Consider the following 27,582-nt stretch of genomic DNA (forward strand, 5'->3'; position numbering starts at 1 on the left):
AAATTCCTGTAAAAAAAAAGTTATATGATTTTATTACTTACAGTTTTGGTGTCTTCCCAGCGTCCATCGTCCGGTCCGGCGTCCAGCTGCGGCTTCGGTGGTGTCCTCCCGGCTTCTCCAGCGCGCGCCTCAAGTCGAGTTCCCGCACTCAGTTCGAACGCCTCCGCCGACATATACCGAGTGCAGTACACTCGGGTACATTCGGCAAGGCTCGGCTTCGCTCGCGCTCACGCTCTGTGACGTTTATGCGTGAGCACGAGCGAAGCCGAGCCTAGCCGAGTGTACTGCACTCGGTATATGTCGGCGCAGGAATTCAAACTGAGCGCGGGAAGCGGCTATCGGCGTATATCGCGCACCCACGATTTTCCCCTTATTTTAAGGGGAAAAAAGTGCGCGATATATACGCCGATAAATACGGTATATATATTGTCCATGTATGTCCATGTATATATATTGTCCTTGTATCTACAGACGGCTGTAGGTGTGATCCTCTGTCTGGAAGCAGCCTATGAAAGTTAAAGTTCAGTTTAACCACTTAAGACCCGGACCATTATGCAAGTAAAGGACCTGGCCAGTTTTTGCGATTCTGCACTGCAACGCTTTAACTGACACATCGTGTGACGTGGCTCCCAAACAAAATTGGCGTCCTTTTTTCCCCACAAATAGAGCTTTCTTTTGGTGGTATTTGATCACCTCTGCGGTTTTTATTTTTTGCGCTATAAACAAAAATAGAGTGAAAATTTTGAATTTTTTTTTCTCAGTTTAGGCCGATACGTATTCTTCTACCTATTTTTGGTAAAGAAAATCGCAATAAGCGTTTATCGATTGGTTTGCGCAAAATTTATAGCGTTTACAAAATAGGGGATAGTTTTCTTGCATTTTTATAAATATTTTTTTTTTTTTACTACTAATGGCGGCGATCAGCGTTTTTTTTTTTTTCCGTGACCGCGACATTATGGCAGACACATCGGACAATTTTGACACATTTTTGGGACCATTGTCCTTTTCACAGCAAAAAGTGCTATAAAAATGCACTGTTTACTGTGAAAATGACAATTGCAGTTTGGGAGTTAAGTGTGACCTCATATGTGTTTCTAACTGTAGGGGGGCGAGGCTGGACTTGTGACGTCATTGATCGTGTTTTCCTATGTCAGGGAACAGACGATCAATGACACTGCCACTGTAAAGAACGGGGAAGGTGTGTTTACACACACCTCTCCCCGTTCTTCAGCTCTGGAGGACCGTTCGCGGGAAAACGGAGGCGATCGGGTCCCACGGGCGCGGAGCTTCAGACCGGGTCGCTCGCCCGCGACCCCACAGCTGGGCTTAAAGGGCCACGTACAGGTACGTGGATGTGCCCAGCCGTGCCATTCTGCCGACGTATATCGGCGTGAAGGGGTCCTTAAGTGGTTAAAATAGAAATGCAAGGCAAGACGTGTGTGTGTGTGTGTGTGTGTGTGTGTGTGTATTTTTGTTTGTTTTTTAAGGGGCTTGGAGAGGTGGGGGTGGAGAAACAGCAGGACACTGATCTTCTCAGGGAATGACTGTACAGGTGGTGTGTCAGCACAAGTCTGATCATTCTCCCAGCACAGCCAGAAAACTGATATTGCTGTAATCTATGTGCTCTCATGCTTATCATGATCAGTTTGAAATAGGAAATCAGAGGGACTGACAGGAACATTCACACAAAGGAAGCAATACAAAGAGAACAGGATACTTCATACAAGTACATGGTACAGCAGGCACATATCAGGAATATGAAGTGTTCTAGTACTGTAGCTTCAGTGCTTCATCATAGCTATGACTAAGCACTGAAGCTACAATGCGAAACGTTGGCTTTTGTTCCAATCTTTTTGCTGTGGCATGTTCATTTTGTGATCAATTTTAATTAAAAGAACATTTTTGCTGTGGCATGTTCATTTTGTGATCGATTTTAATTAATAGAACATTTTTGGGAGTGCAGCTGTCCAAGTTTCCTTTGTATCTTTGCATAACACAACATTGGCCCAGTTGCCTAAAGAGCTGAAAAAACACATTGTTTCGCGTTTGTTGGCCGACAAGTTCACGGCCAAAGCCAGTTCAATCCAGTGTGCTAGCCGCATCTTTAAGGTGCTGTAGGAGTGGTGAATACACCGCTCCTAAAGCGCCCCTGCCCATTGAAATCAATGGGCAGCGCCGGCAAAGCGGCGCTTTGTGGACGGTTTTAACCCTTTTTTGGCTGCTAGCGGGGGTTAAAAGCTCCCCTCTGGCGGGCGAATAACGCTACGAAAATGATGATAAAGCGCCGCTAAATAGTGGCGCTTACCGCCGACGCACCCCCCGTCCCAGTGTGAAAGAGGTCTTCTAGGATAATTCTTTATCTCTCGATACTTTAGAAACGGCCTTTTGGTTTATTTCCTACCACCGCCTCGCCGCTACCTTGATGGTGCTATAAATCCATGTAAATGTGTCACCTGACTCTCGTCATTTTGTTTTGGAAAGCACTTACAGGTAGGAATGTGGGTCAAGGCTAGGAGGTTTATGATGCGTTTTATTGTGCGCTATGACTTTGTCTCTCTATATATTGTCTTGTGTCTTTTGTGCTTGGCAGGAACCATGCAGAATGTTTAAAATTTGTTGTAATGTTGGAATTTGTATGGAACCTTTAAAGTCCCATTTTTATGCAATTTTATTCGTGTGTCACATTGATTCGCAGTTGTCTTTATCTACCCTTTTCCTTGAGGTATTATGAGCGTACAATGTACAGGTGACCCGGGTGGTTTTTCTGCAAGGGTCAAAGACGGGTTCACTTTTTCCAGGGCCTTCAATTTCAAACTACCTTTCAGGGAAATAGTAAGGTGTTTTCTATTTTTCTCAGTGTTAGTTTAGTAATATAATAGATTTTTCTTTTTACTGAATGCGATGCAGATACAGCCACACCTGGCTTAGATAATGCAGATGCACAGAGACACACGTAAAGTACAATGGAGAAAATAATTATTTGATCCCCTGCAGAGTTTGTAGGTTTGCCCACTTACAGAGAGATGTAGGGTCTATAATTTCTATCATAGGTGTATTTTAAATGATAGAGACAGAATATTAACTAAAAAGTCAGAAAAAACACGATACAAATTTTATAAATTGAGTTGCAGTTCAGTGAGTAAAATAAGTACCGTATTTATAGGCGTATACCGCGCACTTTTTTCCCCTTAAAATCAGGGGAAAATCGTAGGTGCGTGATATACGCCGATGCTGCTGTTCCCGGGCGCCGCCGAAATAGACCGAGCCGAGTGTACTGCGCACTCGGCTCGCAGCCACGCGAAAGAAGCTGAACACACAGGAAATCCGGCTCCTCTCGGCTCGGCGCCTAATTCAAAAACGAACACCGCTGCAACCCCGGGCAAGGTGCGGATGGACTGGACAAACCCCGCGAGCAAGCCGCAGATGGACACCTGGACGGATCCTGCGCAAGGAAGCCGCAGGCGGACACCCACAAGGCTGGACGGACGACAGACAAGGCCACAGACGGACGTCGGACAAGGCCGCCGATGGACAAAAATGTATTTTTTTTTTCCTTAAAGCGGGGGTTCACCCTAAAAAAATCATTTTTTTTTCTAGCATGCCATCAAGCATACTAGCGCGATCTACAGTACGCCTTTCTTTTATTTTTTGGCGCCGTACTTACGGTTTACCGCCGTAGTGAAGTTTCAGACTCCCCACGGGGAATGGGCGTTCCTATGCACAGGGAAGATGATTGACGGCCGGCTATGGCGCGTCACGCTGCCCGAAGATAGCCAAAATAGGACTTGCCTCTTCACGGCGCCTGCGCAGTCAGCTCCGATGTCTGTGCGCAGGCGCCGTATAGCGCCGTAAAGAGGCAAGTCCTATTTCAGCTATCTTTGGGCAGCGTGACGCGCCATAGCCGGCCGTCAATCATCTTCCCTGTGCATAGGAACACCCATTCCCCGCGGGGAGTCTGAAAATTCACTACGGCGGTAAACCGTAAGTACGGCGCCAAAAAATAAAAGAAAGGCGTACTGTAGATCGCGCTAGTATGAAACACCGCTTTAAACTACTTTTTTTCCTTAAACTACCTTCCTAAGTTTGGGGTGAGCGTTATACGCCGATAAATACGGTATTTGATCCCCAAGCAAAACATGACTTAGTACTTGATAGAGAAACCCTTGTTGGAAAAAGCAGAGGTAAGATGTTTCTTGTAGTTGGTGACCAGGCTTGCACACATCTCAGGAGGGATTTTGGTCCACTCTTCTTTACAGATCTTTTCTAAATCCTTAAAAACCGGTTCACACTACCGCGACCTGGGGGGCGACTTGTGTCGCCCCAAGTCGCCCGACATGACAAATTACATGGAAGTGAATGGGAGCCGTCTTACTGTACACTACTGAAGTTGCTCCAACTTCAGAAAAGGTTCCTGTACTACTTCGAGGCGACTTGTACCCATAGATTTCAATGGAAGTCGCCTCCAAGTCCGATCCCCTGTCTTAACTGAAGCAACTTTCCAGGAAGTGAAAATCGTTTTCTAAGGCAAGCCCCTCCCTCCCACAGAGCAGATTATTATGTGATTGGCTACTGGCAAAGTCGCCTGTCCTGGAGGCGACTTGAAGTCGCATTGTAAGTCGCAACAAGTAGCGATGAAGTCGCGCTCAAATCGTCTCCAAGTTGCCTTGTAAAGTCGCGCTGGAAGTCGTGTTGCCCCAGTGTGAACCGGCACTTAGGCTGCTTTCACATTGCAGCGTGGAGCCGCGGTGACGGTATAGCCGCGCTATTTGTAGCGCGGCTATACCGTCGTGTTTACTGTGATATTCGAGCGCTAGCGGTGAGGTTTTAACCCCCGCTAGCGGCCGAAAAAGGGTTAATACCGCGCTTTCCCATTGATTTCAATGGGAAGGCGCGGTATAGGAGTGGTGAACACACCGCTCCTATACCGCGGTAAAGATGCGGCTAGCAGGACTTTTGGTGCGCTCCTGCTAGCGCACCGCTTCAATGTGAAAGCCTTCGGGCTTTCACATTGAACATTACAGGGCATGATTTTTCATGCGGTATAGCAGCGCTATTTTTAGCGCTGTACCGCATGAAAAACGCCCCAGTGTGCAAGAGGCCTAAGGCTACTTGGCTGTCTCTTGGCAACTCGAAGTTTCAGCTCCCTTCATAAATTTTCTCTAGCACAGGTGTCAAACTGGCGGCCCTCCAGCTGCTTTGGAACTACAAGTCCCATGAGGCATTGCAAGGCTGACAGTTACAATCATGACTCCCAGTGCCCACTAGTGCCACCTCATCAGTGCAGCTCTATCACTGCCCATCAGTACAGCCTCATCGGTGCACATTAGTGAAGGTGAAAAATTACCTGTTTACTAAATTTTGTAACAAACTATGAAAGAGGGGTGTGGCCTAAGGGCCTAAAGTCAGCAGCCAGTGCGATGTCCGTGGAGCATGGCCTCATTTTTTTGATTTTGCAACGTAGGTATTAGGTGATGTTAAAAGAGAAGTATGTGGTTTGTTTCTATTCTTACTTACCTAGCTGGATCTGTCCCCTGCCAACTCGAACACTGAGAACCGAGCAATCAAACACCACTGATCGCTTGATTCTCAGGGCTCCACAAGCAGAGAGCTGGTGGCTGTCATTCAGCAGCTCTCTGCTCTGCATCCCCATCCCCTGCAATTACTGGAGCGCTGGGCTGTGGAGGGGACAGTGACTTGCTGAGAGGCTGTGCCGGTCCAGGGTTCTGGGCGAATCCTTTCTGAGCCTTCACTGGCTCTGTGACGTTAGCCGCCAGCAGGCTTCAGCCCCCTGTCTGCTGAAAATGGGTCATAGGAGTGCAGAACGAGCTGCACTCCTGTGATCCATACGAGAAGTACAGCCAAACAAGCTTTGGCTGTACTCCTTTAAGTTTGCAAGGCGATGAGTTAGGGGTGCATTACCCCTAATGTTGGCCACTCTTTGGCAATCTTGTGCCATCGAGCCATTGTCTAGTCATTTAGTGGCTGTGCTCAGTTTAATCAAGTTAATCCTAAAGACTTTTTTTTTCCCATTTTAGTTTTTTATTGCATGAATTGGGTGTGCAGGCCAAGCAGTTAAACTCTTTGCTGGTATCATCCCTATTAGAGGCTGAATCTTGGATTCTAATGCTTCAATATTAGTGTACTAATTTAATTCCAGCCCTTGATGACTCTCTGAGCGCTCTACTATAGAACAGAGCTTTGTTTCCTCCATATTTTCCATTCTCGCTGCATCTGGCCTGGAATTCCGCTTTACATCAAACAATTACATGATCAGCAGAGTCTGCCTGCTTTAATCAATCTGAATGATCGGCTGTATGAACACGTCATCTGCTGATTAGATAAGTGGATGTGAGCTCTGATTGTGTGTGAGAAGAGAAACTATTGCAGCTCACCAATCAGTGTGCAGTGAAGGACAATGATTGTATTTGGGTCGTTGGGCTGTCATTAGACCCCTGTTATTTTGGTCAGGTCTCAATATCTTCAAAAAAAGAATAGAGAAAAGAGGGTGCGCCAGCCCTGTGTATTATCCTTTGATACGTTTATTAAAAGAATGAATTAAAAACTTGTGACACGCACGTGAAAGAAAACCGCAATGTAAAAGCCTTTAACTGGTGGCAATCGGTCTGATAACATCAGTCTCCAGGTGATGGAGAGGACATGAGGACCACTGCTGGTGGTCCTGTTTTCAGTAACAATCAAAAAATGTAAAAACGTAATAAAGTCTTGAAAAGAAGACTTTACGGGACATTAGAGCGGCAGGGGGGGGGGGGGAGCAGGGAGGCAATTGCACCACTTCTGGCAGAAGAGCGATCAGCCAAGAAATTGTCCGCCCCTGCTCTGCACTTGCCCTCAGCTAATTTCCACTCGCCAAATGCAGACGAGTGGAAATTTTGAGGGCTGCCCTGCATTGTGGTCAGTGAGTGGAAGAATACCCTTTACATTGTGGTCAGTGAGAGGAAGAATACCCTTTACATTGTGGTCAGTGAGAGGAAGAATACTCCTTACATTGTGGTCAGTGAGGGGAAGAATGCCCCTTACATTGTGGTCAGTGAGTGGAGGAATGCCCCTTACATTGTGGTCAGTGAGAGGAAACATGCCCCTTATATTGTGGTTAGTGAGAGGAAACATGCCCCTTACATTGTGGTCAGTGAGTGGAAGAATACCCCTTACATTGTGATCAGTGAGTGGAGGAATGCCCCTTACATTGTTTTCAGTGAGAGGAAGAATGCCCCTTACATTGTTTTCAGTGAGAGGAAGAATGCCCCTTACATTGTGGTCAGTGAGAGGAAGAATGCCCCTTACATTGTTTTCAGTGAGAGGAAGAATGCCCCTTACATTCTTTTCAGTGAGAGGAAGAATGCCCCTTACATTGTGGTCAGTGAGGGGAAGAATGCCCTTTATGTTTTGGTCAGTGAGTGGAGGAATGCCCCTTACATTGTGGTCAGTGAGTGGAGGAATGCCCCTTACATTGAGGTCAGTGAGTGGAGGAATACCCTTACATTGTGGTCAGTGAGTGGAGGAATGCCCCTTACATTGTGGTCAGTGAGTGGAGGAATGCCCCTTACATTGTGGTCAGTGAGTGGAGGAATGCCCCTTACATTGTGGTCAGTGAGTGGAGGAATGCCCCTTACATTGTGGTCAGTGAGTGGAGGAATGCCCCTTACATTGTGGCCAGTGAGTGGAGGAATGCCCTTTACATTGTGGTCAGTGAGAGGAAGAATGCCCCTTACGTTTTGGTCAGTGAGTGAAGGAATGCCCCTTACGTTGTGGTCAGTGAGTGGAAGATGCCCCTTACATTGTGGTCAGTGAGTGGAGGAATGCCGCTTACATTGTGGTCAGTGAGTGGAGGAATGCCCCTTACATTGTGGTCAGTGAGTGGAGGAAATGCCCCTTACATTGTGGTCAGTGAGTGGAGGAATGCCCCTTACATTGTGGTCAGTGAGTGGAGGAATGCCCCTTACATTGTGGTCAGTGAGTGGAGGAAATGCCCCTTACATTGTGGTCAGTGAGAGGAAGAATGCCCCTTACATTGTGGTCAGTGAGTGAAGGAATGCCCCTTACATTGTGGTCAGTGAGTGGAGGAATGCCCCTTACATTGTGGTCAGTGAGTGGAGGAATACCCCTTACATTGTGGTCAGTGAGTGGAGGAAATGCCCCTTACATTGTGGTCAGTGAGTGGAGGAATGCCCCTTACATTGTGGTCAGTGAGTGGAGGAATGCCCCTTACATTGTGGTCAGTGAGTGGAGGAAATGCCCCTTACATTGTGGTCAGTGAGAGGAAGAATGCCCCTTACATTGTGGTCAGTGAGTGAAGGAATGCCCCTTACATTGTGGTCAGTGAGTGAAGGAATGCCCCTTATATTGTGGTCAGTGAATGGAGGAATGCCCCTTACATTGTGGTCAGTGAGAGGAAGAATGCCCCTTACATTGTGGTCAGTGAGAGGAAGAATGCCCCTTACATTGTGGTCAGTGAGTGGAGGAATGCCCCTTACATTGTGGTCAGTGAGAGGAAGAATGCCCCTTACATTGTGGTCAGTGAGTGGAGGAATGCCCCTTACATTGTGGTCAGTGAGTGGAGGAATGCCCCTTACATTGTGGTCAGTGAGAGGAAGAATGCCCCTTATATTGTGGTCAGTGAGTGGAGGAATGCCCCTTACATTGTAGTCAGTGGGAAGAATACTAAAAAGATCATTGGTGTTGTACCGTTGGTTTTGCCAAGTGACTTTGACTCCAGAACTATGCTGGCACCATTAGATGGAAGGTCAATATGCTACCATTCAAGGGAACCTCTAGCAACCTCTGGATAAACCTCAGGGTTTCATGGAACACTGCTTGGGACAGGGTGGTATAGATGAACGTGGTATAGATGAACCACCAAAGGTTTGAATCTTGACCAGTTCAACAGGGACCAGCTGACCATCTATGGACTGAACCCAAGTTGATCCATCGATCGATTTGGGTACAACCAGCATATTGGATTTTTACATACGAGTATTGCCAGAGACTATAGATAGCCACTAGCAATAATCTATGGCCTGCCTAAAAGTTCCCAAATCAACCAGAAAAACAAAAACATTTTTTTAGACTGGCAGCCTAAAATCCCCGAGGGTTAAATTGGGTCCCTTGTTTTAGAAAACGGCCCCCGGTAATTCTATCTTTGCCCGGGGCTGCATTTTGTCTCCACAGAGTGATTGTCGCCATAACGAGCGACTCTACAGAAACTGTGTCATCTTGCGAGATTACTTCCATTGTTCTGCCCTACTTAATACCTCCTGAGCATCGGGATTAAATGGGCAGCAATCTCCACAGAGCGAGGAAGACAAAAAGAAAAGAAAATATAGTCCTGGCTGAATGGGAAGCATCATTTCAGTGTTTTCAATCGAGCGCGAGGAGCCGGAGATTCGCCGCTGATTGTTTATGAAAACAAATAGGAGGCGGAGGGAAGCGCTGACCTCCCTGTGTAGCGCTGATTACCGCGGGGCTGATGAATTTACCAAGTGTGTCATTTTCTCGCCTCCATCTCATCAGACTTGTATTATTATTAAAGAATGTTTTTATCGCTCTTTTTATGTTGTTTTGCTGGTGTAAAATGCATTGCGGCCACTTCATCTGGGAAGAGATTACAGCAATTTTCAGCCAAATTTCATTAGCGATTCTGGACATAGCGAGCGCAGGGAGGGAGGGAATCGTAGCTCTGCCTTCTTCTTCTTCATATGTTAGACATTTATTGTTGTTTTTATAGAATTCCTATAGAGAAAGCTGATTACTTACTCTGGGAATGTGAGAGGGCACACGGCTTGGGGTATGAACCTCGGAAGGGGGGGTTATATAGAAATATGCCATTGATCACCACCCTCCGAGTCTTGCTTCACACTGATGTGGTGCAAATCGAATGCGATTTCTGTAGTGACAGCTGCGATTCTAATGCAAATTATTGCGATTTCTGTAGTGACAGCTGCGATTCTAATGCGAATTATTGCGATTTCTGTAGTGACAGCTGCAATTCTAATGCAAATAATACGATTTATGTAGTGACAGCTGCGATTCTAATGCGAATTATTGCGATTTCTGTAGTGACAGCTGCGATTCTAATGCAAATTATTGCGATTTCTGTAGTGACCGCTGCGATTCTAATGCAAATAATACGATTTATGTAGTGACAGCTGCGATTCTAATGCAAATAATACGATTTCTGTAGTGACAGCTGCGATTCTAATGCGAATTATTGCGATTTCTGTAGTGACAGCTGCGATTCTAATGCAAATAATACGATTTATGTAGTGACAGCTGCGATTCTAATGCGAATTATTGCGATTTCTGTAGTGACAGCTGCGATTCTAATGCGAATTATTGCGATTTCTGTAGGGGTTTGGCACAGCTGCAGATAAAATTTGCACCAAATCCGCGCTAAACTCGTGCAGGAACCGTTGTTTGAATGGATCAGAATCGCACCGCATAAATATGAATGGCTTTTATAGCGACCATTGTTTTTTTTTAGATGGCAATGCGAATCTATGCCTATGCCCTCTGACCGGGCAACCATCCACTCCGCTTAATTCTAGGGCCACAGCTCCATGCAGTCTGTGGGATAGATCTCTTTCCCCTCTCTACTGACACTCTGATCTATATACGTTGGAACCTTGGTTTACGAGTAATGCATAGAACGAGTATTTTGAAAGGCGAGCGACTTTTTAAAAAAAAATTCTGACTCGGTTTGCAAGTGTTGTCGCAATTCAAGCTAATGGGGTGTGCAGTACCGCATTTGGCCAGGGGTGCGGGGGGCGCAGGCGACGCTCGGAACAGTTTGGAGCCGTTCGGAATTACTCAGAATCACTTGGAAATACTCTTCCCGAGTGTTTCCAAGCCTTTGCGAGGTCAGCCGAGCTGTCACCGAGCATTTCCAAGGCTCTCCAGGGCCCCCCCACCTCTGGCCACATGCGGTATTGCATGCTATTGAAGTCAGCGTGGAACAAATTATTTTCGTTTCCATTGACTTCTGTGGGGAAACTCGCTTTGATATGCGAGTGCTTTGGATTACGAGCATTCTCCTGGAACGGATTATGCTCATAATTTAAAGCGGAGTTCCGGCCACAATTTCACTTTTTAAATATAAATACCCCTGTAATATACAAGCTTAATGTATTCTAGTAAAGTTAGTCTGTAAACTAAGGTCTGTTTTGTTAGGTTGTTACAGCATTTAGACACTTTATAAAATAGAAATTGACTGGGGCCATCTTAAGTGTGGGCATCATGAAGCCAGACTGTATGACTTCCTGGATTTCAGCCTTGCAGATCTCGCACATGCTCAGTGCTGCATAAGCAGTGTAATAGGTTTCAGATCAGGTTTCAGCTCCTGTACTGTCCAAGTCACATGATTCTTCGAGACTGGGGAGTGCACAGACTCCTGGAAAGTTACACCCACTACATTCCCAGGAGTCTGTGCGGTGTAGGTTAGGAAGCATTAAGCACCTAGGTGCAGGAAGTGGGAAGATTAACTATTCTGCCTAGCAACAACACTTTGAAGGCATCTAAAAAAAAAAAAAAAAATTCTTAAAGGACTAATGACATTTTTTTAAAACTACTGATGTAATGTTATATTTATGGGTGGAACTCCACTTTAAGGTTCCACTTGTATTGAGTTAAATGGAACTGAAGGGATTGTCATGAGTGATATCCACGTGCTTAGTAAAGATATACAGGTGGTGTTATACTACATATATGCCACGTAAAACGTTCTTTCATGATTTCTGGTGACTGTGCATCTAAGAGCTGTTGGTACTTTAGGGACTTTCTCATTTTAGCACATATTGGTCTGTGTCTGTGGTGGTTGATCGGACGGTGACCAGGAGTGTCAAACTGGCAGCCCTCTATCGTTTGCGGAACTTCAAGTCCCATCATGCCTCTGCCTGTGGGTGTCATGCTTGTAACGGTCAGCCTTGCAATGCCTCATGGGAATTTGTAGTTCCACAACAGCTGGAGGGCCGCCAGTTTGACACCTGTGCGAGTCTGACTCATCGTCTGAGCACTGATCTAGATGCCCTTTGTTGACATGAGGCTGCATTCACACCTGAGCGTTTTGTCGCCTGAAGCGTGACGCTCAAAAACGCTAGAGGGGAAAAAATACATTATTGTCTATGGAGATGGTTCACATCTCCACTCCAAAACGCCTGACGCCGAACGCCTGAAGCTCAAACAAGTTCCGGACCCTTTTTTTGTCGCGCGAATCGGGCGGTTTGGGCGTTTTTGAGCTTTTTTTTCCCCATAGAAAGTAATGGAAACGCTCGATTCAAGCGACTAGCGCGACAACGAGCGTTTCGTACGGGCGTTTTGTCGCTTTAATCAATAGAACATTTCACCCAGGCAGAAGATAAAAAAAAAAATCTACCAACATACCAACAAGTGATGAAAAGATGATAATTTTTCCTATTGGCTAAAATAAAAAATGTTGAAGTACAAAAACGTCGGACGACGCTGTATGCAAACGCGCAAATAAGCATGAATACGACAAAGCGCCGGAACAAAACGACGAAAAAACGACCGAACGACCTACGCTCAGGTGTGAATGCAGCCTTAGAGGACAATTACAACCAATTTTTGAATTCTAGTTCTTCACCCAAGATGTACTCATAGCTCATTTAACTACTTAAGGACCAGGCCTATTTTTCAAACTTGGTGTTTTTCCAACATTACATAAATTTCAATACAAAAAAACACACAGTAGACAAACACATACGGTCTCAATATAGCCCCTTCATAAAATTGATTAATATTTATAACAACTTTTTTTCTGGGATGTCCCTTTACCCCATATAAAATATGCCCAACCCTATATTTTTAAACAACCATTTAAAGGGGACGGAGATAAAATAGAAGTGGATTGAGATGGCGGAGAGAAGGCCAAAAAGAAGCAGGGAGATAGGAGGGAGAGAGACACAGAGGGCGAAGCCCCTACTCCCCGCCCTCTCCCCCTTCTATGGAAAAAAAAAAACTTGGTGTTTTACAAGTTAAAATATTTTTTTTTTGCTAGAATATTACTTGGAACCCCCAAACATTATACATTTTTTTTAATCAGAAACCCTAGAGAATAAAATGGCGTTTTTTTTTTGCAATACTTTGTCACACCGTTTTTGCGCAGTGGTCTTACAAGCGCAATTTTTCAATGCCCACCAGTGGTGCCAATCAGTGCTTCATCAGTGCTGCCTATCCATGTCACCTACAAGTGCCCATAACTGCCACCTATCAGTGCCAGTTCTCAGTGCCCACCAGTGCCACCTATCAATGCCCTTCAGTGCCACCCACCAGTGCCCATCAGTGCAGCCTCATCAGCGTACATCAATGAAGGACAAAAAATACCTGTTTGCATTTTTTTTTTTTTAATCTGTCTTTTTTTTTATTTATTTTTTAACAAAAAATAAAACTGCAGAGGTGATCAAATACCACCAAAAGAAAGCTCTATTTGTGGGGAAAAAAATATAAAAATGTCATTTGGGTACAGCGTTGTATGACCGCGCAATTGTCATTCAAAGAGTGAGAGCGCTGAAAGCTGAAAATTGGTCTGAACAGGAGGGGGGTTTAAGTGCCCAGTAAGGAAATGGTTAAATAAGCCATAAAACAATCATCAGACATCGGCAGAGTATAATTTTCAGCCTCACATTCTATTGACACATCAGCAGTCGGTCGCATTAGATTTCATTAATAAATCGTATCACCCAATAAGGATAATTCCACAATATATTCCAGGTATTTCCCACCTCTGGGCCACTTGTAGGCACACATGGAGTGGCAGTGAATGGATTGATTTCTTCTGTGGTCTGGCTGGTCAGGCTGGTCAGGCTGGCAGGCCGGTCACAATATTTGTGTGTGTGGGCAGCAGGACCGAGAGCTTAATAAGTGGCATTGTTGTGTGGAGGACAGCTAGCTCGGAGAATGTTGTGTCTCCCACTCGTTGCTTCGTCATCTGATGGCGGGCCTGGGGATTAATCCTTAGGACTGTGGGGTCCATCTCCATTCTTAGGGGTATGTAGTTCGTTATGATGAGATCCTTCTTCCGTAGTGTCACAGCTTCAGGTGAGGTCTTCATTTCCACAAACTTTTCATAAAATGTTCTTTGTTGCCGGGGACCTCTGGAACCCTTTGTGTGGAGGAACGGCTGCCATGAACAGAGCTTTGTTGATAAATCTAATGTTGTGTTTTTTCCCCTCCAGCTGAACAAGGAAAACAAGAATCTGAAACGGATTAGCATGTTGTACATGGCCAAACTGGGTCCAGAGGTCATTACTGAGGAGATCAGCCTGGATGACGAAGACACCCCTTCTGACAGCGACAGCGGGGAAGTATGCACGTCCCTTGACTGTCAGCAGAAAGTAAAAGGTGAGGGAGCAACTGTCAGCATGTCATTGTTTTGGTACCTCCAAATGTCAGAATGTCATTGTTCTAAACCTCCCATGTGTCTGTTGGTATTGTTTTGGTACCCCCAAATATCAGTCTGGTATTGTTCTGAGACTCCAAGTATCAGTGTGTCATAGTTCTGGGTCCCCAAACGTCAGTGTGTCATAGTTCTGGGTCCCCAAGCGTCAGTGTGTCATTGTTCTGGGATCAAAGGTACATATTATTTGGTAGCACACCACAGATCATTTTATTAAGTCCAAATTTTTGTTGAAGAATGATAACATCACATAGGAAGTGCAACGTTTCAGAGCCACGCAAGACCCCAAGCGTCAGTCTGTCATTATTCTGGGCCCCCAACTGTCAGTGTGTCGTTGTTCTGGGCCCCCAACTATCAGTCTGTCATTGTTCTGGGTCCCCAAGCGTCAGTCTGTCATTGTTCTGGGTCCCCAAGCGTCAGTGTGTCATTGTTCTGGGCCCCCAACTATCAGTGTGTCATTGTTCTGGGTCCCCAAGCGTCAGTGTGTCATTGTTCTGGGTCCCCAAGCGTCAGTGTGTCATTGTTCTGGGCCCCCAACTGTCAGTGTGTCATTGTTCTGGGTCCCCAAGCGTCAGTGTGTCATTGTTCTGGATCCCCAAGCATCAGTGTGTCATTGTTCTGGGCCCCCAACTGTCAGTGTGTCATTGTTCTAGGTCCCCAAGCGTCAGTGTGTCATTGTTCTGGGTCCCCAAGTGTGAGTGTGCCAACGTTCTGGGTCCCCAAGTGTGAGTGTGCCAACGTTCTGGGTCCCCAAGTGTGAGTGTGCCAACGTTCTGGGTCCCCAAGTGTGAGTGTGCCAATGTTCCGGGTCCCCAAGCTTCAGTGTGTCATTTTTCTGGGACCCCAAGCGTCAGTGTGTCATTGTTCTGGGTCCCCAAGTGTGAGTGTCCCAACGTTCTGGGTCCTCAAGTGTGAATGTGCCAATGTTCTGGGTCCCCAAGCTTCAGTGTGTCATTGTTCTGGGATCAAAGGTACATATTATTTGGTAACACACCACAGATCGTTTTATTACGTCCAAAATTTTGTTGAAGAATGAGAACATCATATAAGAAATGCAACGTTTCAGAGCCACGCAGAACCCCAAGTGTCAGTGTGTCATTATTCTAGGACCCCAAGTGTCACTGTGTCATTGTTCTGGGACCCCAAGTGCCAGTTTTTCTTTGTTCTGCGCCCCCAAGCGTCAGTGTGTCATTGTTCTGGGACCCCAAGTGCCAGTTTTTCTTTGTTCTGCGCCCCCAAGCGTCAGTGTGTCATTGTTCTTGAACCCCAAGCTTGAGTGTGTCATTATTCTGGGCCCCCAACTGTCAGTGTGTCGTTGTTCTGGGCCCCCAACTATCAGTGTGTCATTGTTCTGGGTCCCCAAGCGTCAGTGTGTCATTGTTCTGGGTCCCCAAGCGTCAGTGTGTCATTGTTCTGGGCCCCCAACTGTCAGTGTGTCGTTGTTCTGGGCCCCCAACTATCAGTGTGTCATTGTTCTGGGTCCCCAAGCGTCAGTGTGTCATTGTTCTGGGTCCCCAAGCGTCAGTGTGTCATTGTTCTGGATCCCCAAGCATCAGTGTGTCATTGTTCTGGGCCCCCAACTGTCAGTGTGTCATTGTTCTAGGTCCCCAAGCGTCAGTGTGTAATTGTTCTAGGTTCCCAACTGTCAGTGTGTCATTGTTCTGGGCCCCCAACTGTCAGTGTGTCATTGTTCTGGGCCCCCAACTGTCAGTGTGTAATTGTTCTAGGTTCCCAAGCGTCAGTGTGTCATTGTTCTGGGTCCCCAAGTGTGAGTGTGCCAACGTTCTGGGTCCCCAAGTGTGAGTGTGCCAACGTTCTGGGTCCCCAAGTGTGAGTGTGCCAACGTTCTGGGTCCCCAAGTGTGAGTGTGCCAATGTTCCGGGTCCCCAAGCTTCAGTGTGTCATTGTTCTGGGATCAAAGGTACATATTATTTGGTAACACACCACAGATCGTTTTATTACGTCCAAAATTTTGTTGAAGAATGAGAACATCACATAAGAAATGCAACGTTTCAGAGCCACGCAGAACCCCAAGTGTCAGTGTGTCATTATTCTAGGACCCCAAGTGTCACTGTGTCATTGTTCTGGGACCCCAAGTGCCAGTTTTTCTTTGTTCTGCGCCCCCAAGCGTCAGTGTGTCATTGTTCTGGGACCCCAAGTGCCAGTTTTTCTTTGTTCTGCGCCCCCAAGCGTCAGTGTGTCATTGTTCTTGAACCCCAAGCTTGAGTGTGTCATTATTCTGGGCCCCCAACTGTCAGTGTGTCGTTGTTCTGGGCCCCCAACTGTCAGTGTGTCATTGTTCTGGGACCCCAAGCGTCAGCGTGTCATTATTCTAGGACCCCAAGCGTCAGTGTATCGCTGTTCTTGGACCCCAAATATCAGTGAGTCATTGTTCTGGGACCCCAAATATCAGTGTGTCATTGTTCTGGTACCCAAATCATCTGTGTGTCTTTATTTATTAGACCTCCAAGTGTCAAGGTGACATTGTCCTGAATCCCTAAAGCCGGCCATAGACAGAGCAACGAAAAATCGTTCAATTCCCCATGTTGGTGGGGAAATGTCTCTCGCGGAGCCATTGTGTTCTCTCAGGGGTGAGCCTTCCCTGCCTTTAAAAAAAATGAAACATTATTGCTAGCAACTATGCTGGCCATAATCGTTTTTGCCCACAGTAGAGGAGGTCATTGGCCAAGAGTGTGTTTAGAAGTAAAATTTTGGGGCCTGTTGGTTATTCTGGGTTCCCAAGGTTCTTTGTAGGATCGACCAACATGCCAGGTATTTTGGGTTCTTTCTATTAAATCCTTGTATCAGGTACAGCATCAAAAAGGGAACCCCTTTCCCTGAAGGTGGGTAATGGGCACTTCACCCAAATTTTACATTCTAGTCTTGATTGTAGATTTCTAAGACTAGAATGTAAAATTTGGGTGAAGTTGCACTACTCTCTGAGGCCACCGGTTCTCCTGCCCACTACCCACCTTCAGGGAAATGGGTTCCCTTCTTGATGTACTTGACACAAGGATTTAAAAAAGTATTTTTATTTTGGATACTTACCTAGGTAGATGCAGCACCGGTCCCCTGCCGGTTTGAACACTGAGAATCAAACACCGCCGATCGTTTGGTTGTCACAGCTCCCTGAACAGAGAGCTGGTGATTGTCAGTCACGGGCTCTATACTCTGTCCCTCCCTGTGCTCACTGGAGTGCTGGGCTGTGGAGGGCGTGGGAGTGGCCAGCTCAGGCTTTCAGCGGCTTGCTGAGAGGCTGAGCTGGGTGCCGAGGCCAGGCTCATGGGTGGATCCAGACCATATGGGCGCAATCTTTCCCCAACCTGGACCGGCTCTGGGATGTCGGCCAACAGCGAACTTCAGCCTGTTGTCTGTTGAACATGGGTCACAGGAGTGCAAAACGAACTGCACTCCTGTGATCCTCAGGAAAAGTACACCCAGATGAGCTTTGGCTGTACTTCTCCTTTAATAGAAGGAACCAAAAATACCTGTCATGTTGGTCGATCTTACAGATAACCTTGGGAACCCAGAATTATTTAAACAACTTCAGGCCACAAAATGTAACTTCTAAACATACTCCCCACCAATGCCATCCTCTACTGTGGGCAAAAAAGAGACACAGGGCATGCATGGAAGGATGGGGTGACGCTCTACACATGATGATTAGCCTCTCTTCTTAGATTAGGTGATGAAATAACACTGCTCCAAGCTCCTGGCAGCCTTGTAATAATATTCTTCTATCACAGGTCTCCATGAACAGGTCCTGTCTGCCCAGGAGGAGAAGAAGGCCGTCTCTCTAGAGCTGGAGGAGCTGCGATCTCGACTTGTGGACCTCATACAAGAGGTGCTGTATATAGGAGTCCTATGCTAATTATACACCATATAAGAAGTGCTGTATATGGGAGTCCTATGCTAATTATACACCATATAAGAAGTGCTGTATATGGGAGTCCTATGCTAATTATACACCATATAAGAAGTGCTGTATATGGGAGTCATATGATAATTACATACCATACAAGAGGTGCTGTATATGGGAGTCCTATGCTAATTATACACCATATAAGAAGTGCTGTATATGGGAGTCATAGGATAATTATACACCATACAAGAGGTGCTGTATATGGGAGTCCTATGATAATTATACACCATACAAGAGGTGCTGTATATGGGAGTCATAGGATAATTATACACCATACAAGAGGTGCTGTATATGGGAGTCCTATGCTAATTATATACCATACACAAGGCGTTGTATATGGGAGTCCTATGCTAATTATACACCATATAAGAAGTGCTGTATATGGGAGTCCTATGATAATTATACACCATACAAGAGGCGCTGTATATGGGAGTCCTATGATAATTATACACCATACAATAGGTGCTGTATATGGGAGTCCTATGATAATTATACACCATACAAGAGGTGCTGTATATGGGAGTCCTATGATAATTATATACCATACAAGAGGTGCTGTATATGGGAGTCATAGGATAATTATACACCATACAAGAGGTGCTGTATATGGGAGTCATAGGATAATTATACACCATACAAGAGGTGCTGTATATGGGAGTCCTATGATAATTATATACCATACAAGAGGCGCTGTATATGGGAGTCCTATGATAATTATACACCATACAAGAGGCGCTGTATATGGGAGTCCTATGATAATTATACACCATACAAGAGGCGCTGTATATGGGAGTCATAGGATAATTATACACCATACAAGAGGTGCTGTATATGGGAGTCCTATGATAATTATACACCATACAAGAGGCGCTGTATATGGGAGTCCTATGATAATTATATACCATACAAGAGGTGCTTTATATGGGAGTCATAGGATAATTATACACCATACAAGAAGTGCTGTATATGGGAGTCATAGGATAATTATACACCATACAAGATGTGCTGTATATGGGAGTCCTATGATAATTATATACCATACAAGAGGGGCTGTATATGGGAGTCCTATGATAATTATACACCATACAAGAGGCGCTGTATATGGGAGTCCTATGATAATTATACACCATACAAGAGGTACTGTATATGGGTGTCATAGGATAATTATACACCATACAAGAGGTGCTGTATATGGGAGTCATAGGATAATTATACACCATACAAGAGGGGCTGTATATGGGAGTCCTATGATAATTATACACCATACAAGAAGTGCTGTATATGGGAGTCATAGGATAATTATACACCATACAAGAGGTGCTGTATATGGGAGTCCTATGATAATTATACACCATACAAGAGGTGCTGTATATGGGAGTCCTATGATAATTATATACCATACAAGAGGTGCTGTATATGGGAGTCCTATGATAATTATACACCATACAAGAGGTGCTGTATATGGGAGTCATAGGATAATTATACACTGTACTCTGCTCTTCCATTCACATTCGTTCATAGGTGGAATATTGGGTAATTCTCATGTTTCTGTCATTATAAATAGTTCTGTGTCCTGTAACTGTTGTACATGGTAATGTACAGCAGTGCTTTTCTTCTGCAAATAGATGAGGTTTCTGAAAGAAAACAATATAAATCCTCTTCTCATCCCAGGTATACAGCCTGGATTTTCTATGGGTACTCCATACTGCATCCCTTCCACCAACCCATACCATTTTCCAGAGGGGCCTACAAAGAAAAGACTACCCGGAAATGGCTGCCCTCCTAGTCAGGGCTTCACAGAATGGCACAGAGCTGTCACTCCAACATCTTAAAAATGCTTACTAGTGGGGGGGTGAAAGAACACAGAGATGACCTCTTCAGTTTCCTTCTGCTCCTTCACTGTCCAATCACAGATTAGGGGCAGGTGTGTGAACAAGCTCTATTGTGTCACTGCAATTGAAAAAATAGTCGGGGGCCTTCACCATGTTCCAGTCAAGTTTCTCCATCCCAAACTCGCTCATCCATGTCTTTTATGGACCTTGCTTGGTGTGCAGTCATCTTGAAACAGGAAGGAGCCATCCCCAAACTGTTCCCACAAAGTTGGGCGCATGAAATTGTCCAAAATGTCTTGGTATGCTGACGCCTTAAGAGTTCCCTCCACTGGAACTGGCCAAGCCCAACCCCTGAAAAACAACCCCACACCATAATCTCCACCTAAACCAAATGATTTGGACCAGTGCAAGAAGCAAGGTCCATAAAGACATGGATGAGCGTTTAGGGTGGAGGAACTTGATTGGCCTGCGTCCCAATATTTTTGATAATATAGTGTAGGTAGGACAAAAATTAGACAAAATCTATTAAAATTGCCGCATTTTATTTAATTGAGAGGCATCCTCCCCTCCATCATACTGAGAAACAGACCACACCACTGTACATTGCCTCATATCAAAGAAAGGGGCCCCACATGACCACGCAGTGTCTCATACATAGGAATTGGTCCCCACACCAATTCCATGGCTCACATTTTAAAACTTTTTTTTTTTTTTTTTTTTAGGTGAATGCTACCAAAAAAGAAAATGTCATGCTGACCAAAGAAGTATTTGACCAGCGTAAGCTTCTAGAAAAGTACAATAGAGGTAAGATGATATGATTTTTTGATTTAATAGCATTGGGTTCATTTACCTGCTAGCATCTTTCTCAGGCTCAAATTGTGAGATTTTCTGCAGTAGTTTGTGTCTCTGCCCCTCCCACAATGGTGAGATTTTCTGCAATATTTTTTGTCTCTGCCCCTCCCACAATGTTAAAATTCCCTGCAGTAGTTTGTGTCTCTGCCCCTCCCACAATGGTGAGATTTCCAATAATTTGCGTCTCTGCCCCTCCCACAATGATGAGATTTCTTGCAGTAGTTTGTGTCTCTGCCCCTCCCACAATGGTGAGATTTCCTGCAGTAGTTTGTGTCTCTGCCTCTCCCACAATGTTGACATTTCCCTGCAGTAGTTTGTGTCTCTGCCCCTCCCACAATGGGGAGATTTCCTGCAGTAGTTTGTGTCTCTGCCCCTCCCACAATAATGAGATCTCCCTGCAGTAGTTTGTGTCTCTGCCCCTCCCACAATGGCGAGATTTCCCTGCAGTAGTTTGTGTCTCTGCCCCTCCCACAATGGTGACATTTCCCTGCAGTAGTTTGTGTCTTTGCCCCTCCCACAATGGGGAGATTTCCTGCAGTAGTTTGTGTCTCTGCCCCTCCCACAATGGGGAGATTTCCTGCAGTAGTTTGTGTCTCTGCCCCTCCCACAATAATGAGATTTCCTGCAGTAGTTTGTGTCTATGCCCCTCCCACAATGGGGAGATCTCCCTGCAGTAGTTTGTGTCTCTGCCCCTCCCACAATAATGAGATCTCCCTGCAGTAGTTTGTGTCTATGCCCCTCCCACAATGGGGAGATCTCCCTGCAGTAGTTTGTGTCTCTGCCCCTCCCACAATGGTGAGATTTCCAGGCTATTAGTATATAACTGTCATCGTCCCCTTCCTTTCCTCCTTGTATATTTGTGTATTCCATTCTTCAGCCCTGACTTTTAGTTGCCTCTGTGATTTCGATAAAAAAGGGCAGGACTCGTCCACCTGTTGGCATGTTTCTGCGCCAGTTAAACACTTGGCACTGCTTGGATGACACTTTTGACTTGTTTGCTAACACGTCTCTTCTGCTGTGCTGAATTTCTGCCTCAATAATTGCCGGCTTTTGATTAGCAATTAAAGTCCTTTGAAGGAAAAGTGGCATGAATATTAATGCACTGCGTTGGGAAAGCAGAGGCGCTGGCAGTTCGCAATGGCCTCTGATTATAATGACTGTGTTTTCGCTGTGTTGGCCCGGGGGAGGTGGGGTGGGGGGGGGCTGTTTGTGGTTGGACTCTGGAGCAGCTCATTGGTTAATAGGATTAGAAACTTAGGCTAATTGCTGCACATTTCAGCCAGCAAGCCCCAACATTTTCTGAAGTGATAGAAGCTGCTTTCACAGCGCTCTCCGTGGCCTTGCAGCCATCGGAGGGAGGAGGGTGTTATTGTTTTGTTTCTGGAGATTGGCCACTTCCTGCCCACCTCTCATGTTTGGCTTTTCAGAGTTGATTGCAGACGCGATGAGGAGTTATAACGACCCTCCTAATTTCCCTGTTCATTATCCTCCTTGCCTGCATTGTTGAGTGTGGACCTTGGACCCTCCGCCTTCCCACATCTAGCCATTTTGCGGTGCTGCAAATCCGACAAGCTTTATACACATGTTATGATCGCACTATGATAACAGTGTTTAGAACAGTGGGGAAAGCAAATGGAATTTTAAGGTACATCACTAGCAAGCTAATCAGGAGGTCCAGTTTCCCCTATCTTTCTTTAGGGGGATCACCAACGGGAGGAAAAATGTCCTGATTCCCCTATAATAGATATTTATGTAGTGGGATCACCAGAAGAAGGAAGATGGTTCTGATGCCCCTATAATAGATCTTTATGTAGTGGGATCACCAGAAGAAGTGAGGAGGTTCTGAGTCCCCTATAATAGATCTTTATGTAGTTGGATCACCAGAAGAAGGAAGAATGTTCTGATTCCCCTATAATAGATCTTTATGTAGTGAGATCACCAGCAGAAGGAAGAAGGTTCTGATTCCCCTATAATAGACCTTTATGTAGTGGGATCACCAGAAGAAGAAAGAGGGTTCTGATGCCCCTATAATAGATCTTTATGTAGTGGGATCACCAGAAGAAGTGAGGAGGTTCTGAGTCCCCTATAATAGATCTTTATGTAGTTGGATCACCAGCAGAAAGAAGAAAGTTCTAATTCCACTATAATTGTTCTTTATTAGTGAGATCACCAGAGGACAGTTCTAATTCCCCTATAATAGATATTTATGTAGTGAGATCACCAGAAGAAGGTTCCGATTCCCATATGATAGATCTTTATGTAGTGGGATCACCACAAGAAGGAAGAATGTTCTGATTCCCCTATAATAGATCTTTATGTAGTGGGATCACCAGAAGAAGGAAGAATGTTCTGATTCCCCTATAATAGATCTTTATGTAGTGAGATCACCAGCAGAAGGAAGAAGGTTCTGATTCCCCTATAATAGATCTTTATGTAGTGGGATCACCAGCAGAAGGAAGAAGGTTCTGATTCCCCTATAATAGATCTTTATGTAGTGGGATCACCAGAAGAAGGAAGAAGGTTCTGATTCCCCTATAATAGATCTTTATGTAGTGGGATCACCAGCAGAAGGAAGAAGGTTCTGATTCCCCTATAATAGATCTTTATGTAGTGGGATCACCAGCAGAAGGAAGAAGGTTCTGATTCCCCTATAATAGATCTTTATGTAGTGGGATCACCAGCAGAAGGAAGAAGGTTCTGATTCCCCTATAATAGATCTTTATGTAGTGGGATCACCAGCAGAAGGAAGAAGGTTCTGATTCCCCTATAATAGATCTTTATGTAGTGGGATCACCAGCAGAAGGAAGAAGGTTCTGATTCCCCTATAATAGATCTTTATGTAGTGGGATCACCAGAAGAAGGAAGAGGGTTCTGAGTCCCCTATAATAGATCTTCATGTAGTGAGATCACCAGCAGAAGGAAGAAGGTTCTAATTCCCCTATAATAGATCTTTATGTAGTGGGATCATCAGCAGAAGGAAGAAGGTTCTGATTCCCCTATAATAGATCTTTATGTAGTGGGATCACCAGAAGAAGGAAGAGGGTTCTGAGTCCCCTATAATAGATCTTTCTGTAGTGAGATCACCAGCAGTAGGAAGAAGGTCACAGTTATCACTTGAGAGATCACCAGCAGGAAGGAGGAGGTCCTGATTATTTTCTATAGATATGGTTCTCACTAGAGGGATCACCGTCAGGAGGAAGAATGCCCAAATTCTCAGGCCAGACATTTCCCTATTGCTTTTTATCATGAATGTCGTCTCATGGTGGAGGTAACTTCTTAAACAAACGGGATACGTATTTCCCAAGCCAGGTCAGGTCTCCCACCGAAGGTACTAGGTACCCAATGCTAGGCCAAGGCTCGTCCTGTTCCCTGTATGCTAAATACATTCATAAAAAAGGGCCAGGCTGTACTGCATAAGATTCAAAAGTGCAATTAAGCCCAGTTTTGTGGGTGAAACGCGTAGAGTAGGAGGTCTCAGGAGGAGATTCTTTGTCCATTTGTTAGGAGCAATAAACTTGCCAGCTTTTTAATTTCTCAAAGTGCCTCTGGCATTCTTTTTTTGATTTAATAATATCCTTGTTAAATTGACCCAAAATTACTGCATTTTTTTCTCCAATGGTTCTTTGTAGGTCTAAAGCCTTTTGATATAAAATACCAAAAACCATAGGGACATGGGTATCAGTATAGCCATGTGCAGGGGCTGAGTGCCACGCTCAGAAGTACAGTGTTCATGATTGTGTGAAAGTTGTCTGTTTTCCTGCAGTGTCTGTCCTGGCGGTGGAGGAATATGAAGATCTACAGAACAGCTTAGAAATGGAGAAGGACCTGCGTGAGAGAGCAGAGACACTGGCCCGGGAGGTAAGACACAAGGCCGGGGTCCCTTCTGCACCTTTTGAGAGCCACATCTTCTTCATTTGTGGTCTAGAGTGTCCTAGAACTACAATGTCGGTAAAAATGAAAGAATGTCTGGTCAAATCCAAATAGCTTACATACCGTATATACATAGGAGGTGCAAGAGAGGTGTGACCGCATGTTAAAACATGGATTTCTCTATTAACGCTTTTTACACTGCTGTACAGTCTTGGATACTTTCAGCAAACATTTGAATTGAAGTGATTGTAAAGGCTCAAGGTTTTTTATTTGTATGCATCCTATGCATGAAGATATACAGAAGCCCACCCAATACTTACCTAAGACCCTCATCTCCAAATGCAGCAATACCCAACTTGCTACAATTACTACATAAGTTCTCAAAACTTTCGGGCTTATCATTGATCCAATATAAAGCCATAACCTTGAATGTTAGCTTACCACAATCCATGGTCAATCTGTTACCTAGCTATATTGAATTTTTTAGTAGACTATTAAGTCTATTCCTTATTTGGGGATTAACCTGAACCCATCTATAGAAACTGTATACTCCAAAAATGATCCATCTCTTATCAAACAATTTATAGCCGACCTGGACAGGTGGTCCAGCTTGCCTCTTTCTTGGTGTGGGAGATTTCATTCTGTTATAATGAATATATTACCCAGACTGCTTTACTTTTTAGAGCACTTCCCATAGTGGTCCCGAAAGGAAAGAATACTTTGGCTACAAAATAAAATTATCCATTTTGTTTGGGCCAAACCCAAGGTGAATAGGCTGACAAAATTCAAATTTTTTGGAGGTTTAGGACATTTTCACACAGTTGAGATAGCACAGCTAGCTTATCCTACGGTAAGCGGACCTTCTCCTCAGCGGGGTTCTAGAGAAGCCCTTTTGTGCTCCCTTGGATCCATCAAGGCCTTGAAGTTGTTGTAAAGGTTCGTTTTTTTATTTTCTAAATGGGTTCCTTTAAGCTAGTGCATTGTTGGTTCACTTACCTTTTCCTTCGATTTCCCTTCTAAATGTTTTTTATTTTTTGTCTGAATTTCTCACTTCCTGTTCCTCCTCCGTAAGCTGTTCAGTAAGCTGTTCTGGCTGACTATCCCCCAGGCAGAACGGCTCAGATGATAAGGGCAAGCTTACTGAGGAGAAACAGGAAGTGAGAAATGCATGTACCATACTAGGGTTGTACTGATACTAGTATCGGTACCGACACCGAGTATTTGCGCTAGTACTTGTACTCGCGCGAATACTCCCGATACCAAATAGAATACTCACCCCCCGCCGCGTATAGACACTCCCCCTTGTTCTGGTGATCTGTCCAATCCCGAGCAAGGGGGAGTGTCTATACGCAGAGCGGCGCGAAACACTACAGCTATTTAAATGAAAGCTGTAATGTTCCCCGCCCGTATTAACTAAGCGGCGTGGCAGCATCCAGGTATGGGGGGGGGGGACATGGCTGCTTCTAAGGGGGACATGGCTGCTTCTAAGGGGGACATGGCTGCATATATGGGGGACATGGCTGCATATATGGGGGGACATGGCTGCGTCTAAGGGGGACATGGCTGCATATATGGGGGGACATGGCTGCATATATGGGGGGACATGGCTGCATGTGTGTGGGGACATGGCTGCATATGGGGGGGGACATGGCTGCATATATGGGGGGACATGGCTGCATGTGTGTGGGGACATGGCTGCATGTGTGTGGGGACATGGCTGCATATGGGGGGGGGACATGGCTGCATATGGGGGGGACATGGCTGCATATGGGGGGGACATGGCTGCATATGGGGGGGACATGGCTGCATTTGGGGACACATTTAAAAAAAAGTATCGGTATTCGGTATCGGCGAGTACTTGAAAAAAAGTATCGGTACTTGTACTCTGTCCTAAAAAAGTGGTATCGGGACAACCCTATACCATACCTTACTAATCCTTCTAGAACCTGGAAATCCTTGTAGTATGCACCGCTACTACAGTGATCTCAACTAGCTTCTGGGTCCTCTGCTGAGCGGCTGCGGCTGTTTGTGAATTCATGAGGTCATCTGCTCAGCAAGCGCTGCTCACTCTTCCCATGTTCTCAATGAATACTAAGTGTTCTCTGATTGGATGAGGTGAGGAGGCAGGGCGTGACATCACAGAAATTGTAGTTTGGTATTGTCTTCAATGAAGATCACAATAGCTTTTTTTTCATTTTCCAGATGATCATCGAACAGAATAAACTGAAGCGACAGAGCTGTCTTCTGCTGCAGGAGTGCGCCCCGAGCGAGCAGATGCTGAATGCGCTGGAGGAGAACGCCAGGCTGACCGGACTGCTGGAGGAAAGCCGCACACAGCATCAGCAAAAGGTGAGCCAACCACTCCGAGACTATTCACTTCTGCATAGACCCCACCCGACTTCTCCTGAACTAAAACACCATTGAGCCTCACCGGATTGAGTACTCCCACAGCTCAGAGTATTTCATGACAGAAGAGTTAAAGGAAGGTGAAAAGAATTTTAGGAGTGGAGAGTGGATACAGGGAGGAGAAGAGACCTTTCCCCTCGCAGAGTAATTCTGGAGAGGAGAGTTATATAGAGGAAGAAGTAAATGCCTCCAGCAGCACAAACAATTTCAGGAAATGCTTATTGGGTAGAGGAAGGAGAAGAGTTCTCCAGGAGACCCGAGTATTTCAGGAGAGG

The 27,582-nt window shown here is 45.3% G+C and overlaps 1 protein-coding gene across 10 annotated transcripts in view; it reads left to right on the forward strand.

Moving 5' to 3' along the window:
- Positions 1-27,582, forward strand: part of SHTN1 (shootin 1) — a 148,978-nt gene that overhangs the window by 64,248 nt on the left and 57,148 nt on the right. For 9 of the 10 annotated variants that reach the window (XM_040361496.1, XM_040361498.1, XM_040361499.1 and 6 more), the window contains 5 exons: positions 14,205-14,370; positions 18,172-18,269; positions 20,902-20,983; positions 24,795-24,889; positions 27,104-27,250. In XM_040361496.1, coding sequence (XP_040217430.1) covers positions 14,205-14,370; positions 18,172-18,269; positions 20,902-20,983; positions 24,795-24,889; positions 27,104-27,250 — 588 coding nt within the window. Of the gene's footprint in view, positions 1-13,969; positions 14,068-14,204; positions 14,371-18,171; positions 18,270-20,901; positions 20,984-24,794; positions 24,890-27,103; positions 27,251-27,582 lie in introns of those variants that run through there. The other variant, XM_040361502.1, reaches the window with a different exon arrangement.

The sequence above is a fragment of the Rana temporaria genome, chromosome 8, assembly GCF_905171775.1.
Source record: "Rana temporaria chromosome 8, aRanTem1.1, whole genome shotgun sequence".
Classification (NCBI taxonomy): domain Eukaryota; kingdom Metazoa; phylum Chordata; class Amphibia; order Anura; family Ranidae; genus Rana; species Rana temporaria.